A 19869-nucleotide genomic window follows, 5' to 3' on the forward strand; every position below is an offset into this window, starting at 1 on the left:
TCAGATTATATATAGACAATTATCAGTCATACAAAGTAATACTATACTTTTCCACTTGATGCTACTTATACTGTACTACATCTCAAAGGGAGGGGGAGGCAAGGGGTATTGTTTTTGGTTTGGTTTGTTTGTTTGTTTGTTTGTTTGTTTGTTAACACTCTAGCAGCAAAACTGTTGTTTGAATTCATACCAAATTGGGCTTATAGATTGCCAGTGACCCAGAATAGATCTGATTACATTTTGGGAAAAGTAGGTCACGGTTCCAATTTTTTTATGAATTTTTAAAATCTATTGTTTCTCCCATTTACTTACAATGGGAGAAATTTCAACATCAATTTTATGTCAATTTACTTCACACTTGGCACATATATAGAGGCAATTGATATGCTGACATCAGCACATGCATAGACATGATGACATCAGCTGGATCGATGCCAAAATAAGCTACAATACATGTGAGGGGCGGGGTTTGTTGTGCCTGGCACCACTTGTTCTTATTCCACTGATTTTTCTAACAGCTTTTCTGACACTAGAGTTAATATAACAATCTTTAAGAAATACAACATTTTGTAAAAGATTAAACCACTGTTTTTGTTTATCTTTTTGGCCTCAGACATCTTACAAAAAGCAGTGTTTGTACTCAGCTCACATTTCAGATGTCTGTGTTAACAGCTCCTCTGATTAGTGATTTTTCTCCCTCTAAATTTCTCAAATTGCTTCATCTCACTAAATGTTTAAATCTAATATCTCACCAAAAATCATAGAGTAGATTAACAGTCCTGAAGCTAAAACTGATTTCTGTTACAGAACCTTGTTTTCTTTTAATAATGTGATGAATTCTCAGATTTACCGTTTGTCCTTGTATATAAAATTGGATATAAAGTATATGAAACTAGCTCCGCCTCCAACAGCTTCAACAGTAGTAGCTGCTGCAGCAAAAACACTAATGCTACACTATTATTATATATAATCTAATGATTCCATGTGTAATAATTAAATGTCAGCAACCAAACCAGTACTTAATTTATATTTTACTACTGATACTGAGGAAGACTTTTCATGCATGACTTTTAATTGTAAAGAAGTTTTTTTTCTGCAATGGTGCTTTTATTCAATGAAATGATCTGAAAACACCTTCCACCACTGATTCTAGTTTTTAATCAGGGAGTTTTTTATGTAATTAAACTTCTTATGTAATAAAACCTTCTGTAATTCATGCAATTAAACTTGATTCCCAAGCTTTTTTCTGGAAACCCAGTTTTTAAGAATGACTAGCTATTATAATAATTCATCTGTAATTAATAAGAGGAGCAAATTTGTACATAACTGCCCTTTTTTAAGTGAAATTTCCACATCACCTTTTAATTTTGATCATATTTTACTGAAAACACACATATACATACATATTTTGTCAGTAGGGCAGTCCACATTAACAAAACTCATTATGTCAGGAACAGTTTGACAGAATGCCTTGAAATCTGACACAAATGTTCTAATGGGTGGTGTGGTGGTTAACGCTGTCGACTCACAGTATGGTTCAATTCCAGCAACAGAATCAATCAACTGGTCAATGTCCAGCAAAGAACAGGGAGTACCATAAAACTGGGTATAAAGTAGATGCTTTGGTTCCTCTTGAGGATTATGTGGTTCCTGAAATGATTGAATGTTCTCTTGGGTGTAAGGATGAACTGGACTTTGATGACTAAAGGTCAAGGTCACTCTGTCCTTGCATAAGTGCATTATTACAACCTCAATATTTCAGGGGCATCTTCAAGAAATTTCTTTAGGACTGGTACAAACATTCACTTGGGGGCATATATCAAAATTTAAGGCTGCTGTGATATCAGGAACACCTTAAGTGGTTTTATCTTAATTTGGCACAAATGTTCACTTGAAGATGAGGATGAGTTAGACCAATATTTGTGACCAAATGCTAGTGGTCATTATCAGCTCAGAGAACACATTTTTGACAAATCCTTATGACTTTCTCCTTGTAGTCTGTATAAGATGTCACCTGAACTGGCTGCATATGAGGACTGCATTGTGGAGTTCATCCTGCGAGTACAGGGCTTTGTTCTTCAGTAGATTATGTTTAGATCACTTATGACTGCCTTTCCCCTCCAGCTTGGAGCAGCTGGGTGCTACTACTGGTCAAGTACACTCAAGTGACATAAGAAATTACAGAAAAAGCTTCAGAGCACAGAACTTCTAGTCTCTGTCTCTTTTCCTTTGATAAGTATTGTCTCCTTTTCAAGGATGTTAAGGCACTTTTGAAAAATACTATATACAAGGGCATTGTCAAGCATAGAACTGCCACACACTCGTACACTAAAAGATAACAGATCCCATATCTTTAGCAGAAAATACATACAATTCCTGACAGAGTTCATATGTTTTCCTTTTTCCAGGGTCCACAGAGTTACACAAGGCTTATGAAAGCATTCATCATGGTCACATAAATAAAACTCCCCCAAGCTTATTGTGATGGTTTGAGTGGAAGGCCCATAATATAACAAACTCCCCCTCAATCATCTTCTTAGTCCGAGTCTTTCTCTCTGCTTTTCTGTAAAACACTGAATAGTCTCTGGCTAAAGGAAACAGCAGAGGGGTATTATAAGCCTAGTAGCCTTGTGGTTTGAAACTTTTTCATGACCCTACTCTGGTTTCCTTTTAAGGACATACTTAATACTGAGCATGTGTTTATGTTTGGAATACCTCTTGCTGGTTGCCTTTTCTTTTTTTCTCCTACACTCACAGACACTGAAGTCACGTTGCACCAACAAAGAATTTACACCATTGAAACATCTCCTCCTCTCTTCTCCTTGAGTTTTTTTTTTTTTTTTGTAGCTGCTATTTTGGACATTCAAACAGCTATGCTTTTGTGCTACTTGTAAAGCTAATCAAGGTATTGCACAACCTCAAAAGCACCGGCCTGCCACAAAGCTGTTACTGCACTGCAATCATCAGAGAAAACATAACATTATGACGTGATATGTTTGATCTCCAAAGAACATGTCAGGAAAAAAATAAAAAAAGATGAAATTGGATGAGGGAAAAAACAGCCTATGATGAAAGATGGGAGCAGAAAAAGCATAACAACAAGCATCTGGACTAAAATTTGTGTCCCCTGTTGTGTAGAGGGTCAGTACAATGCATGCATTATCTCAAATGGATGCAGAAACTTGACCATTACTGAAACTGTTGAGAACGCTTCACACCTGAAGTACAATGACTACTTTCTGTTTGTGGCTGCAACACATACAAATTATAATTGCCTCATTCAAAGCTCTATTGCCAACCTATAACACAGTTTGTCTGAAGATGGCAATAATACTATAATGTAAACACAAAACATGGCCTATAACAAATAACAAACACAACCACAAATATAAAATAAGGTTAAGGTTAAGGTTAAATCACACCATCATTCATCTATAGTTGATTGAATCGCACAAGCTCAGGGTTAGTGTAGCAAACCTTTGTCAAGCTCCATAGTATGGTGTTAAAACCACAAATGCTACTTCAGTTTTTTTCATAAGGGAGCTTTATGTTAGGGATGATAAGGACAAATATGTTATCCTCACAATTCACGTTATTTTCATGATCGGCTTAGACAGACCTTGCGATGCATGTGTTGAGGTTATAGAAATTACATGGTATCTTTATGAATTCAGTTAACCAGAATGTGTTAATTTCTTGTCATTTAGACAAAATAACCATTTGTCATATCAGTCCCTGGACTTTTGCTTGTTTTGTCTGTCTTGTGTGTCGTTTCCTGTTTTATTTTGTTAAGTTTCCTTCATGTGTCATGTCTGGTGTCTTTACTTCCCTTCCCTGATTGTTTCCACCTGCTCTGATTACCTGACTCCTCCCTGATTGTTTCCACCTGTGTCTCATTGTCTTCCCTCCCTTCTGTGTATATAAGCCCTGTGTTTTCCCCTGTTCTGTGCCAGTGAGTTTCCCTCCTTTTTGGTGTGATTACTTACCAGCGTTTTTGGATCCTGTCTGTCTGCCTGTTGTGACCTGTTTTGCCCACTGACTCTGCCTGTCCCTCATCTGCCTGCTCGTCTGTCTTCGACTTGGTTTGTTCTTCGACACCAGAGTATTCGCCTGTCCCCTGTCTGTGCTTCCGCCTCAGTGACCGAGCCTGTTTTCGACCTTCAGCCTGGACTTTCGGTACGTGAGCCTGCCTTACCCCAATGTACGTTTGCCTGTCTGCTTGTCCTCCCGTGTATGACCTGGTCTGTCCCCTGACTCTCGTTTGCTTCCTCCTAGTCGGGTTCCCCTCGTGTGCTCCCGACCCGGGCTGTGAAGTGTATCACTTGGATTCAGAATCTGTGACGAGTCCCCAGAGCAGTTCCACTGAAGATTCATCCATTACCATCCTGTGTGAACTGTTCTTACTGATTGTGTTTAATAAACACCCTTTCATTGTATTCCTGTCTGAGGGTCTTGCATTTGGGTTCGGTCCACGTACTACCAGCTTTAACACCATTGCGCTCTTCTTGCTAGAGATATATCACAAGCCAAGGTAACATTGTTCCCAGGATGGAAGACATAGTTATCTCCCAGACTATAAGAGGGAGTCCCAAAAAGGTAGTTTGGAGTTTGGTTTTATTGATCTGATCATTGCTGTTAGGTTCACAACTCTTATTCTTCTTGCAAGAATCAATCACCTCATGTAATTCACAACCTGTTTTTGAATGATATTTCTCGAATAGTGGATTCCGGCCAAACCATTCAGTATTTTGGATATTTTGGGGACGATATGGACACCATGTATGCCAGACCAAAGATGAAAATGCTGTTGGAGTTGGGGATGAAACTATGCATTGTAAAGTTTGGAATCATGATGGTGGTTCAACACTGGTGATGGATGAGACCTGAACATGTATTCACCAATGAAAAGAAATCGACCAAACAGAACAAAGAATACTTGCTCATAAACAAATAACGCCAAGGCACTCGCTTTTAAAACAACTAAAATACCTTTATTTTAATGGCATGGTCATGTTAGACCAAAAATATTTAGACCCATTATAGGAAAGTAAATTGGATCACTGACAAGAGTTTGCTATTGAAGTGCATCAAAATATTCTTTTAAACATCTGACATAACATGCCATAATGATGAAGGTTTTAAATAGTTTTATAGATAGTGCCTTAGAGATATTCATTGTTTTTTAAGCACTTATATGTCATGGACCAAAAAGCCTCTTAAACCAATTTTTTGAGTCTAATTAGCACTTCTTTTTAAAACATGAAATATGTTTTGTTCATTCTGTATACAATAAAACACAGTAAATAGTGTCTGATCATTTCTTTCATTTGACACGTTCTCCCAGTGCTGTTTAATTGAAAGAGCTCCATCCTTTCACACTGACTGAGGATATTTCACAGCTGAATGTTGAAATGTGTTCTGTAGACACTGTGAGAGTGATAAGCTACACCACTTCACATACAGCACATGCACATGTTATCGTATTCCCCAGTGGGTCCTTGTCACTGATAGGTGACACCGGTTTTGCTGAATGTATTTCAAGCAATACATGACTGCTTTGTGACAACAGCGATAAGAATAAATATTTCATATTTTCTACTGTGAAGTGAACATGGCTTTTCTAACAGAATGCAAAAGGGAGGTGAGTTAGGTCAAAATCAAAATGAAGAACTAAATCACTAAGTATTAAATATGCAGATTCGGTGTTCAAAAATGTGCTACTTATTTCATGGTGTTAATTTTCTTTTCCAAAGATGGAAGTGGAAATGTTCCAGACAGATTTTATTCACCCATAAAGACTAAAATGTCACTTTCAGTGTCACACCAGCTCCCAGATATTAGTTTGGTTTTGTCTGTCTTGTCTGTCATTTCCTGTTTTATTTTGTTAAGTCCTCCTCGTGTGTCATGTCTGGTGTCTTTGCTTCCTGTTCCTAATTTTCCCCACCTGTGTGATTACCTTTCCCCACCTTGATTTGCTACACCTGTGTCTCGTTTTCTCCCCTCCCTCTTGTGTATTTAAGCCCTGTGTTTCCCTTTGTCCTGTGCCAGTTTATATTCTCCTCTGTGTGATACTTACCAGCGTTTTTTGGATCCTGTCTGTCTGTTTTTGACCCGGATTGCCTTTTCTGACTCCTGCTTTTTGCCCAACCCTTGTCTGTGCATCTGCCTCCAACTGAATCCACATGTGTTCGACTTTTCGCCTGATTTACTGGTACTAGAGCCTGCCTGTTCCTTATGTCCTGTTGCCTTTCCATCTGCCTCTCCGTGTATGACCTGGCCTGGATACTGACTTCTCTCTGCTTTTCCCTAGTCGGGTTACCGACGTGTTACTGGCCCGGGCTGTGAAGTCCAATCTCCGGTCCTGTCTCCGGATCCTGTGAAGAGTCCGGGACTTGGTGTCTTCAAGGATCTGCTTACTTCTATTATCAGTGATTTGTCAGTTGTCATTATGTTTAATTAACACTGTGAACTTTTACGTCTGTCTCCGGGTCTTGCAATTGGGTTCAGGTTCCATACTCAGTCCGTTACATTCAGCCTATTTTCAAATTATAATTACCTCTGCCAAGGAGGTTATGTTTTTGCCAGGGTTTGTTTGTTTGTCCGTTAGTGTGCAACATAACTCAAAAAGTTATGGACAGATTTTGATGAAATTTTCAGGGTTTGTTGGAAATGGGATAAGGAAGAAATGATTAAATTTTGGTGGTGATTGGGGGTGGGGGGGCCCACGGGGGGGCCCATTTCCAACAAACCCTGAAAATTTCATCAAAATCTGTCCATAACTTTTTGAGTTATGTTGCACACTGACAGACAGACAGACAGACAGACCCTGGCAAAAACATAACCTCCTTGGCGTGGGGGGGGCCACTGATCAGCCTTGGCGGAGGTCTGCGCTCTCCGAGTGCTTCTAGTTTCTTAAGGAATATTAGCCACCAAGCAACATTCAACCCCCACTTGGCTATTGACTGTCTTAATGTGAACATGTTATATAGTAGCTCATAATTGATTAGTACCTCTACATGTGCATCAGTCTCTCAGGGGATAAGCACTTGTAATGGATAATTGGTGCCATAAGTATTCCACTTATTCTCTGGTGAACTCCCTCTGGGACTGTGATAAGGCTGGTAGTGCAACATTTTCTCAAGTCTGTCTATTTCTGGTCCGTCTGACAACTTAATAAAATGACATGAGAATCTTCAGCTGTAAAGTGGACAGTGAAATTGGTTAAAAATGTTTTATAGTGAGGGAAGTTGATAAATGATCTATTGGGTGCCTTTCTCCTTGGTTGGTTCTGCAATCACAGTCTTTCTGAAGTCCAATTTAGTCATAACAACCATCAGTACAACCACACTACACATTGAGTAATATCCCCAAGTGCAAAATGCAGAGTAATTGCCAGAAAATGCCTTTGGATATTGCAATTTGTTCATTACAATTGTTCTATACCAGTTTTAATAAACAGGAGACTAATGACTGGATCTAAGCCATCCATAAATAACCTGGGGATTGTTACAACTCGGATTTTGGATTTCTGAATTTTTGCTGGTTGTCCTACACATCATTAATCTGCTTGTGATGAGGGCAGCTGATGGAAAACAAAAAATTGAGCATTAACTGTTGCTTTCTTTGACATTAATGAGTGTAAAGTTTATATCCCCCAGGAGAACCAATAACAGCATTGGGTGTAGTCCAAACTGGATGGTGGCCCAAAATTATTTAGTGGCTGTCAAATGATGTAACTATGCAAACACTTCTTTATGGTATTAATTCTTCTCATTTACTATTTTCCCAGCATTGTTTGCATTTCCACAAGCTATAAAATATGTTAGTGGTAATTTCACTTCCAAACACCTGCTCCATCTTATTCTATATGGCCCAACATCCAAGTTACAAATGATTCATTTTTCTAAGAACAGTGTTAAAATGTTGATGTATCAGCAGTACCGTCAGAAAAAGGACTTGGAAGTCACTGGAAGTCTTTAATATGTCCACAAACCAAGCAAGTTCTTGCACAGGCAAAGGGCTACATGTTTTCGGACACACCATGCATTTGTGATATATTATAGTAAGAATCACTCAAGTCATTGAACTCTGCCAAGTATCAGATCGATCTCATGAAATTGTGTTGTATATGATGCCAGTTTATTGAATTTGGCGTGCTATGCGTACGCATTTTCATCCTGTTGCGTGTTATTTAATGCCATTTGACGGCATGACAATGGGCTAACTGCTAATCGCACAAGCCGCTAATCACGCTAATCACGCTAATCGCTAACCCTAAACCTAACCCTAACAGTAAACCTAACCCTAAACCTAATCCTAACTCTAAACCTAACCCTAAACCTAATCCTAACCCTAACCCTCCACCTAACCCTAACCGCTAATTGCACTAGCTGCTAATCGCGCTAATGGCGTGCTACAATCCCGCTAGTTGCTAATCGAGTTAATGGCATGCTATTTTACGTAAATATACACGTTGAAAGATTATAATTGTGTACGGATAACACACCAATTAAAAGTGCCATATTATCTGTACACAATTCATGATACCACAGTGCAGTCATTGTGCCATTCTCCAAACCCACGTTCCCTTCTAAACATCATGATCAATACCAGATGTTTCAGAAAGATAATACCCTTGAAACACATCCAGGACATGACATGTTGAAACTGTCAAGAATTTAGTTTAGTTATTTTTCCTTGTTAACAACAAACAAAAAAGTCATTGGCATTTATATCTGTCTGATGCAGCCACACCTTTTGAAACATAAAAAAGATTTTTATGCAAATATTTCATGATAATTTTTGAGATAGAGTAAAATTTTCAGGGTGTCCGATAACTTTTTTCCATTACTGTACATATGTACTGGATATGAAGTTCAACTACTAACCTCTGGCGTCAAAAAACTCCTCATCAGAGCTGTCGACTGACTCTTGTGCGATATTCTGCAGACACCAATGAGTGGCGCTGTGCTTTCGTGATCCTGTAAGAGACAAAATGAGAGACAGTTCATTTTTGGGTTTGAAGAGTAACAGTCAGATGTGCACCATTAATTACACAGTCCTGAGATAGACTTTTCATGAGGATATAGATTTTTTTGTCTTTTCCAGTGGATAAACTCAGAGTGAAAAGCAATGAATGAAAGCCCCAGGTAGAAATGGATGGCCTTAGAGTATCACAGCAGGTGAAAAGACCCAAATGGACTTTATGTTGAGGAGTGTCAAAGCACAGAAGTGGCTCAGCAAGAAAGCAAGAGGGTGTTTTCTATGACCTTTTGATACAAGACCAGGGATGAAAAGGGATTTAGAGCACTTTTCATTGTTGACAATATTCCCTCTCGGGTACCAAGATACAAATCCACCGTGAATATCGCAAATCATCAAAGAAAAAAGCGGCAGTAACAGTCATGTAAAAACAAGGAAACATCAAGTGTGCTCTGCTAAATCTTCCATTCAGTCAACACAACTGTACGTGATTCCTCTTAAGTTAAGCAGAAATATTTCAACATTTTAATTAAATCCAATATGATTATTTTATGGTGTTTTTCATTTACAACAGTGACTTGGGTGGCTTAAAGTAACTCTTCTAAGGAGAAATTTGTCAGTCTGGTTGAGCAAACATCCTATTGGTGCTGAGTAATTGTTTCAAAGTGATTAATCACCACTGAACAGACCTTTTTTCATACCGTCAGTTATCGATTTCAGTTCGAAGCTGGCATTATTGACCTTTAAAAACCCACTATCAGTTGACCTCTACCTCTCAGCATCAGTGCTGCTAGTTTTTGGGGTCCACAGAAACAACATTCAAGCATCGTTTTACACTAATCTGGCTCTTTCACGCAAAAGCTGCTTCTGTCTGATAATGTACAAAAAATGTGAGAAAAGCTATCTCTAAAAAGTGAATTATACATATTCCTATTCATACTGGGAACCAAAACTGCTGGACAGCCTCCAAAGAGGAGAAATTTGGCAGACTAGTGGATGGATTTTACTGTTTGAAACTTATTTCACCTTATCTCCTGCTTTTTTTTTATGTGCACAGCACATTAATAACCAGCTTCATAATTTTGCAGTCACTAATGGGTAGTTGGCTCTGTGTAAAGTGTGTAGACAACATGTTCTATTAGCTTCGTGCAAGCTATTACATAAGGACATCTTTGTTAGCAACTGCTTAGAGAGAAAAACAGTAGTCCTTTGGCCAGTGTAAGTGTTTTATTTACCACAATTCAGCTGCAGTGTGCAGGCTGGATTAAACTATAAAGTCTGAATGTACCTGTGCATATATGTTACTGTATGAATTCATTATGTCTGTATAGTGGGTTTATAATAAGTACCAGGTACTTCCTCCCACTGGCCAAAGGCAAGCATCTTAATTGTTTAATTTGGAAATCTGAATCACTCATAGATGTGAATGTGAGAGTTAATGGTAGTATGTCTTTATATGTCATGTACAGTATATGATATATACATACAGTATATCAGTCTGGATATGATGTATGTATGTATGTATGTATGTATGGATGGATGGATGGATGGATGGATGGACAGGACCTTTGACACTATATGTCTGACACTGTCTTATGAAAATATGTTATAGAAAAGTTAATTCACAGCGACGTACCTAAAGAAAAGAATCAGTGGAGTTTGCAGCTATAAATTAATTTTATATTGACATTTTGGTTTGTCTTTTTTTTAATTGATTTAACCTATCTTCATTCAGTCTTTTTGCTTTGAGGAAAGGCTGTCTAAGTTACCCTCCCAGCATTAAACACCAGATGGAGAAAGACAGTAACAAACTGGTGAGCATATATTTTACCAGAGGGTCAGGTTTATTCTTTCAAATATGGAAGAAAATAGATCAATATGTCCACTACAGCCTGTGGACCTTGGCTCATGTCTTGTGCTTGCTGATGTAAAGTTTGTGTTGGAGTCTGTGTTGTGCTGAGAGCTGCTAATTTTTTGACGTTACCAAAGTCTTAACAGTTGCTGGTGTTGTACACTGCTGCCAATGTAGAGGAAAATAAAAGCGTCAAGGCTCTTGGGAGCAAACACAAGGACTTTTGTAACACAGCAAATCCAACCCGAGACCTCTACATATAAATAAAGTGAACAGGCTGTTGTTATGGATGTAGCCTGAGTCAGCTTAGGAGGGTTTTTTTTATGATACATTTACACAATATGAATGTGGCTGGCTGTACTCAGAAAGTAAAGAGGGTCATCCATAAACCAGGACACTGGACCTGAAGTTGCTCTCAGTGTCTGTTCCACAAGTGTGTGAATATGTGCACATGTGTGTGAATGGTAAAGCACTTTGAGTACCATCAAAGTAGAAAGGCACTACGTAAAGCCAAGTCCATTTAGTTGTTTGTCATTTAAATACATAAATAAATGCAAGTTAATGTTTGTTTGGAACCCAGGAGCCTTGGGGGTAATAATGATGTCTTGAACATAAATACTCATAACATAACAACACAAGTCATGACAGACTGCAGCTTCCTCTTAACCTTTTAAATTCACAGCAGTTCTGCCCATCAGCAAATCTTTTCTCCAGCGGCTTCGGGCTCCTTCAACCACTACAGAAGTTATAAACCCTGTCATCTTGGCCTGAACTGGAGGATGAGTGAGGAGGCTCAGGCATGGATTAGTTCAGCTTTTTTGTGAGTCATTTATCGTGCATCCATTGATGCCTCCCAGCCATGCAGCATCTTTTCCTGCAACCCAGGAGGTTGCAGCTATCCCTTACCCCCTTACCCTCCTTCACAAATATACCCCCCCATACACACGCACTTTGAGAAAATACATCCTGGCGCTATAAATCCCCAGCGATAAGTCCTCGGTAGAATCTTAAGTCGTTGGCTAAGGATGAGGATAGTGACAGACAAAAACAAACTCACAGCTTTTGTTATTCTGAAGTTGTTTTAAAAGTGTTGAGGAAACAGTCCCACAAACGCAAAGGTGCAGACTGTGTGTGGTGCCAAATATATTCACCAGTTACTTTATGCTTTAATATTTGACGGCCTAAGGGTTTGAAAGAGCCATGAGCCTGAGGAGGCATATGTCGAAGCAGTGTGACGAGTCCCTGTGGGTTATAGAAAGCACAAGCCAGGCAAACACAGAAAATAAAAAGTCCCAATCAAGGCATCCTGGGGTTATGTCTAAAACAACTGTCAAACAGCTCTCTCCATCAGTGGATTTTGTGGAGTTCATTGGGTGCACTGCCACTGTCACCTTACAAGGCCTTCAGCTGATTCTCCACTCACTTGAGCTGTACAAACCAAATAACAGTGCAGCTTTAGCACAACACCGGTGTACAATCACCAAGTAATGCATTCCCACTGGGTAATGGAAGTCAATGCTACAGCTCTGCAGGGAATCTTTAGCTTGCTGTTTCCCCAAAGATACAATGAAAGCTGAAAGAACTACAGATTACAGCCCCATACCAAGCAGAAGTACAGTCTGTTCAAGGAGCAATAATACTACTTCAGCAGATTGTTATTTTTTAATTAAGAAAAGCCTGTTATGTAGTAATGGCAAATCCATACAAGTTAGCTAGAAAGTTTCTGCCAAACTTTCGAGCTAACTCTGCCAAATCTGGTTTGGCAGATGTAGTGGCATCTGCCAAACCAGATCTTTCCCCTAATATCTCAAACCTGATATATATCAGGTTTCCCTTTATATACAGTGGGAATTAACAGTTTGTGTGCTAACATTCTTTGAGCTAATGTGCTAATTTCGTTCACTTCCTCCACTCTTTACTATAATATCAAAAGTGAATGAGAACTGGGTGTGTTCAAGGATACAGGGACACATCCTGCAGGATACTGAATACAGAGGAATGAAGATAAGTGGACCTTGAAACAGTGAATGACATCATGACTTAAAGGGCAGGTTTTTAGCTACAAACTAGCTAGCTAACACATATGGATTGGCCATTGCGACATAAAAGGTTTTTCTTAATTAAAAAATTATGATCTGCTGACATAGTATCACTGGTTTCCACTTGTTGTGCAACAACAATCTGCAGTTCTTAAAGCTTTATTGTGATGATAAAGAGCAGAGGAAGTGAATAAATTTAGCATGCAAGCTAGAAAAAAAACGTTAGCACTCTTGCTAGCTAATGTTAGTTCCCACTGCATCTGCAAAACCAGATCTTGATGGTTTCTCCTGACATAGAGTGTAGCGTTTATGGGATGTTTCACATCCTCACACATTGCATTTCATTTGTCAGCCCTTTATTTTAAACCATTTAAAAAAAGGTCTATAATATGAGGTGGTGCAGTGGATAGCACTGTTGTCTCATAGCATGAAGATCCTGAGTTCACGAACGTAGCAACGCAGGACTGACCTTTCTGTGTGGAGTTTGCATGTTCTTCCCTGTGTTTGTATGGGTTCTCTCCAGGTACTCCAGCTGCCTCCCACCATCTAAACACATGCACTAGTAGGTTAACTGGTTCATCTAAATTGCCCGTAGAAATGAATGTGAAAGTGATTGGCTGTTCGTCTCCATATGGCCAGGTTATTATTGACAATGAGAATCAGTTCTCAACTAATTTACGTGGTTAAACAAAGGTTGAATAAAAAAAATATGGTACAGAGCAAGATATATAATAAAGCAAAGAATGTATATAACCTAACCCCATTTAGGGATCAAACACAGCTGAGCAGGAAGTGAAGCAAAGCATTGCTCTAAATCAGGGGTGTCAAACTCATTTTAGTTCAGGGGCCACATTCAACCCAATTTGAGCTCAAGTGGGCCAAACCAGTAAAATAGTAACAGTGAAAAAAGAAAAATTATATTATGATCAAGTTTACATCTACAAAGTTTCCTTAAAAATCTGAAAAACATGAACAATTTGAATTGTCTTAAGAAAAACAAGTGCAATTTTAACAATATTATGCCTTGGTTTATCAGTTCATCATTTACACATGTGCATTACAATTGCACAAAACATTTAGTAACAGGCAGAATATTGATAAAATTGTATTTACTTTTCTTAAGACATTTCCGTTTGTTCATTTTTGTTCAGGTTTTTCATGTTTTTTGTAAAAGTATAGTTTGGCAATGTAAACATTTTCATGTAATTTTACTTTTTTACACCTAAAAAAAGAAAGAGAGAGGATTTGGGGTTGTCATAATTTTTAGGTTATAATGATTATATTTTACTGGTTCTGACTCACTTGAAATCTAATTAGACTGTTTATGGAACCTGAATTAAAATGGTTTTGACACCACCGATTGTTAATATCTTCAGTGTAATTTTTTCATTTCACAAATTCATCCCACTGGCCGGATTGGACCCTTTGGCGGGCCAGTTTTAGCCCCCGGGTCACACGTTTGACACCTGTGCTCTAAATGGACCAGGAGATTAAATAATACTTAAGACATGCTAAAAGTACAATGTCAAATAATGTCAGTTTAATTGTACGCAACACTCAGGTTATTTGCTTTTTTTATTCACTAATTCTAATTCTGTTGTCCATCTCCTAAATGTGTCAATGCAGACAACAATCTACTGCAGGTAAAACAATGACAATAGAAAATTGCACAACTCACTATATTTGGGTTAATACAATGAATTTATCTGTATTTGAACTCGAACTGGTGCCTCACTCAAGAAAGAATTACAAGCATGCAGGGTCTCCCCTTGTAGACTGGTCATACCCAGAAATGAATGCGCCATGATATCAAAATAACAAATGAAGTACCAAAAACACATTGATAGCTATTAAAAGAAGTGGTATTTGTAGCGATCACACTTTCATTACAAGAACAATAGGTATAGTTTCTTATATGCACCAACAAATTAGCAATGAGAATTTGTTTGATTGGATTGGAAGGTGTTAGGTGTGATTAGCTTGCAACTGTGGTGTTTAATAATTCACAATATCAATTCCAAAGTTAAATTGGATTTGGTCTGAGTAAGTGAGTGAGCATATGGTGAAGCAAAAAGTGTGCAACAAGACCATGAGCAGTTGAAGATGTACTGGTTTTGACTACCAGAAACTGAATAACTGTTGAGATAAACACCTAAGGCGAAGAAATGAATTGATAAATCTGGAACTGAACATCAAACTGTCAAAAATCTGTTCCATTCTAGGTGTAATTTAAAATATTTTCAGCAATTATTACCCATTAAAGTCAGTAATTGCAGTGGGGAAATTGATGTTAGCCATTGGTCAATACCAACAAAACATTCTGCCGATACTGTCACCCTAATTAATCTATCTATCTGTATTGTTTGTTATTGTTATTGTTCTTTGGGGAGGACATTTTAGATCATCTTGATTCTATAAAAGTTTTGGGAAGTGGAATATAATATTTATAATTATGTTTTCATTAGTGTGTAATTTTCTGAAAATAAAGAGTCACTGTCTTTTCCTGAGGGAGTAGATCCCTTTCACTGTCTGACATATCACAGTGCCATGTTAACTACCTTTAGCTCAAGCTTTAGCTTGTTTTTTCCATTTTATAGCAGGTGGCATCCAGCATTAAGATGCATTACTGTCCAATACATGAACTAGAATTGATATTCCCTTAACTAAAACAGTTTAACCAAACACAGGATCTTACAAAGATATACTGAACCTTTAAGAAGTGGTTTTAGGGTTAAGGTTATAATTAGGTGTGGGTTACAATGAGTCATTCACTTGTGATAGTTGAGTTTATGATAAGGGTTTATGACTGCATTATGTTAATAAGATGTTTGTGTTTGTGCACTAGATATCAGTATGCTGCACCTTCTGTAACATAATAGTGTTCAAACACTGTCACCTGGTACTAAACCAATTACTCAGATCACATTGCTATGGTCTGAAAAATTAAAGTGGCACAAAATGGCTTTTGAGAGTGAGTGTGCAACTTATGAGAAAAACTATCAAACAGAGACGCACAGATGGGTCTGTTCAGAGAAAAGCTATTTGTGTTTAAAAAGCAACACAAGGTTGCTTGTGATTCATGTCATCCTTCTTTCATCTCTTTCTTTCCATTATCCACTTCCAGCAGCATTTACACAGAGGCCTGAAGCCAGTTGAAACGCTGGGCTGACAGTATTCATTACTGGAGCATCTCCAATGCAATCACAGGTTACACCCCCACTATTTGTCACTCATACAGGTATGTATCTCTACATGTGTGTCAGGGTCATACTGAGATGTGTCACCCAGGAATATCAGGTCACATCAGTTTGTTTATTTATATATTTACTTATTTATTATACAATTTTTGTATGATCTAGTGATGGGCTAAAGGCAGAAGACAAATTTCGGTGTGTAGTGCATGTTTATGTGTGTGAACCACAGCTGACAAAATAAAGATTCTATTCTATTCTATTCTATTCTATTTATTTTACTGTTAGAAAAGAAACGCTAGTTTAGTGTATGACTTTTCTTTGGCTATATTTGCTGCATTGGTATATAGAATAGATCCAGAGGTTTTGAATTATATTGCAGCACCTCAATGCAGCATTTTAATGGTGTTTTCTTGTTTTTTTCAGTTGAATATTTTAAATTTTTTCGATCATAGTTCACTTTCAACAGATGATCCAAAACACAGTTAAAATGCTGATGCTCTTTGTTTTTACTTCACCCTCCAACTTCACAAGGTCACATCACTGTTGTCATCACAGCTGTATTTACAGAATGCCATGAGCTTAAATCAGTTAATATGGTTTTATCAAATAATACAACCAACCAGCTTGTAAAACAGATGCATCAGTTTAAGAGCTAATGTTTCAATTTGCCGTGGTTAAAAAAAACAAAACAAAACAAAAAAAAAACATATGCTGCATATTTGAAACCTGAACCTTTCATATTTGAAATTTGATAGATTTAAAGACTTTCCATATGCAGAGAAAGTTCACCAGTAGTTCACCCATGTCTCTGCCCAGGAACAGAAACACCAGAGCCTGGTGGAAAACCATTTTTCCTTTTCAGTTGACTCTCAGCCAATAGACACCACCTGGTTTGTTTTCTGTTTAGAAACAGAAGGATTCTGTCACAGGTGGAAATTTAGTTAGGTAAACAAAAGGTGGAAGGATGAGGCTGCATATTTGTTTGGAAACCTTATGAGGAGAGTAAATCCAGAACTGATATGATCAACAGAGATCTGTTTAATATATAAAAAAAATATAATACCAAATTATTATTATCATTATTATTATTATTATTATTATTATTATTATTATTATTATTATTATTATTAATAATAATAATAATAATAATAATAATAATAATAATAATATCCAACTGCTATGTTTAAACCAGCATCTGTTTGTGCTGAATCTGTGTTCATAAATTTTAAAAAAGTAAGATTAAATAATAATTTTGTTTCTTATGAATGAAAGTGTGAATCTTCTCCTCTGACTGACTCATACGCGATGATGATGTAAGGAGAGTCTCCTGCTCTGACTCAGCTTGAAGCAAACCTTATCATTTATTAATCTGCATGGTGCATGGCAATTTGCCCACTAGATATATACAATTTAAGTAAAAGTCTATAGAAACGTGTTAGTTTATGAAGGTGAAATACAAAGGCAACGTTTTCTATTGAAAAGCAGCTGTTGAGGATGCTTCAAATTACAGATTCAGGGCGGTAACTCTGAGACAGAAATAAGAAATTGCTTGAGGGCAGCTCCTGAAAGATTTATAATTGAACTCATTCATCTTTCTATCTTCCCTATCACATATATACTGTATTCCAAGACTACTCTTCTAAAAATCATACTTTTAAGATAACATCTAACCTTGGATTGCACAGCTGCCTCCAGCTGTGTGTAAAATCACATGAAAACTCTAGCTCCACCTAGGGTTGTAACGATGTCATGGTGTTACGATTAATCACAATTTTAAACATCACAGTTAATTAATTGTCATGGCTGCCAAAAACCGCCTCATAATGTACAGTAGATTAAGCGCGGAACCAAAGACACGCCAATATGTGCTTCTCACACAGAATGAAAGCAACATTACACAAGCACTGCATTCAACATTCCATGAGTGAAAATGACAGAGAAAGAACAAGCCGACCGTCTGTCTCGGGGCGGACATATTTCTGAATTGTCTGGACTGTAAATATATTTTCAATGCGGGCTCACTTTCATTTCCATAGAGTTTGCATTTGCTACTGTCATCTATGCAGCTTCAGGCTACCATTGCGCAACCCATTCACAACAATCTGTCTGCATAGCTTTGGTACAGTAAGGCCTTTCTTCTCTAGTTCAGACTGTCATACAAGCTTTGGGAGGGTGAAGTTGTGAACTGATGCAGTAAACATGCTCTGTTTGATCCCAAGGCAAACTGCATTGGTTCTGGGGAAGGCAAGACAGGGCAATACCCCCTTAAACAAATATCCTGCCCCCTCAAATGAAAGATAGTGAAGTTTCAGCAGATAGGCAAAAGGTAAAGGAGCTTCACAACAGTGAGAGATGTAGAGGAATCAGTAACGCGTGTTAAGTTTCACTTTCACTTTGCCAAGGTCATACAGTTGTATGGTCTACCCATTGTGAGGTATGCGCGGCACGGACCACATCCCCACGTATAAACCCCCACGAAATAATCATAGTAATCATGAAACAGCGATTATTTCTCTGACGATAATCGCAGCACCAAAATCTCTAATCGTTACATCCCTATCTCCACCACACATTCTAACAGAGTTACAATGTAGTATTTGCAAAATTGTTCAGTGTTATATAAAATCAATTATAAAACAAAAAACTGTACAACTGGAAATCTCAAAATTTCTGAAATTCAGCTCCTCTCACCTCCAACTGGATTGTGCAAGAACCACAATCTGTATTTCATGTCTCATGTTTGTAGTGGGGCTGCTGCTTCACTTTTATTCGATGTGAAGTCATAATATAACTGGTTTTAATTCAAGTTGAATTAATTGTATGAGGGGTTTTCATAGAAGAGTATCTAACAACTGACATGCAGAAGGATTTACACCACAATTGGTGTTTATACCAAGTCGTATAAATTGAGCAAACAGTGCAGCCAATTCTTAAAAAGAAAAAACAAGAAAAGCACTATAAATCCTCCAGATGGAAAATATCCAGCACTACTGCCTCAAACAGCAATATGACAAAGCGGCACATCACTCCAGACAAATAACAAATGCATCTATTTTCTATCATGCACTACTTGTCCTGAATTGCTATATTTTGTACTTTTTCAAATTTCCATCAAGCAGAAATGAGATCACCAACCTACAGTAAATGAGGTGTTTCATATAACCTTACTACAAATCAACCAAAGACAGAGTAACTGAATACACATACAGAGATATGAGACAAGTGACAAGTTACGCTTAAGGCTTTTCATGCTGCATTTAAGTTACATTTACCACACAATTTGTATAATTCATCTCCTTTGATGGTAATGAAGAGCTTAAACAAACAGCTAATCAATATATGTGGACTGTCATTAGCAAAGCAAACTAGAAACATAAAGAAAACAATGCCTCATTGGGAATAGTCGACTATAAGTCTACATAGATAAACCAGTTTAGTGTAGGTTTTTCATACAACTGTTGGACATGCGTTATAATAGAGTCTGGTGGCAATTAGTCAGCACCATTGATTTTATACTGTCCTCATCAGAGGCATGAGACAGCATTGATTGTTTATTTCAATACCTGAAATGACCAGTGTCATCCCACAGACTTCCACTGATCTACAGTGTTTTTGAGTTTTTTTATGTGTAAATATTAGAGGACACCGATATGTGTTGGAAACCTGGACTGAAAACTGAATAATGGATGTAGTATAAGGGTAAGTCATATTATTTTTGGATTAATGAAAAATGAGAACTCATTATTTGAGGAAGGGCTTGGCATTATATCAAATTAATTCAATTAATCAAGTATTTGCTTCT

The 19869-nt window shown here is 37.7% G+C and overlaps 1 protein-coding gene across 2 annotated transcripts in view; it reads right to left on the bottom strand.

Annotated features, from left to right (window-relative positions):
• Positions 1 to 19869, bottom strand: part of pitpnm3 (PITPNM family member 3) — a 123535-nt gene that overhangs the window by 93092 nt on the left and 10574 nt on the right. For both annotated transcript variants that reach the window (XM_030152203.1, XM_030152204.1), the window contains exon 2: positions 8889 to 8981. In XM_030152203.1, the coding sequence (XP_030008063.1) occupies positions 8889 to 8981 (93 nt within the window). The remainder of the gene's footprint in view (positions 1 to 8888; positions 8982 to 19869) is intronic.

Source organism: Sphaeramia orbicularis, chromosome 13, assembly GCF_902148855.1.
Source record: "Sphaeramia orbicularis chromosome 13, fSphaOr1.1, whole genome shotgun sequence".
NCBI classification, from domain to species: Eukaryota; Metazoa; Chordata; class Actinopteri; order Kurtiformes; family Apogonidae; genus Sphaeramia; species Sphaeramia orbicularis.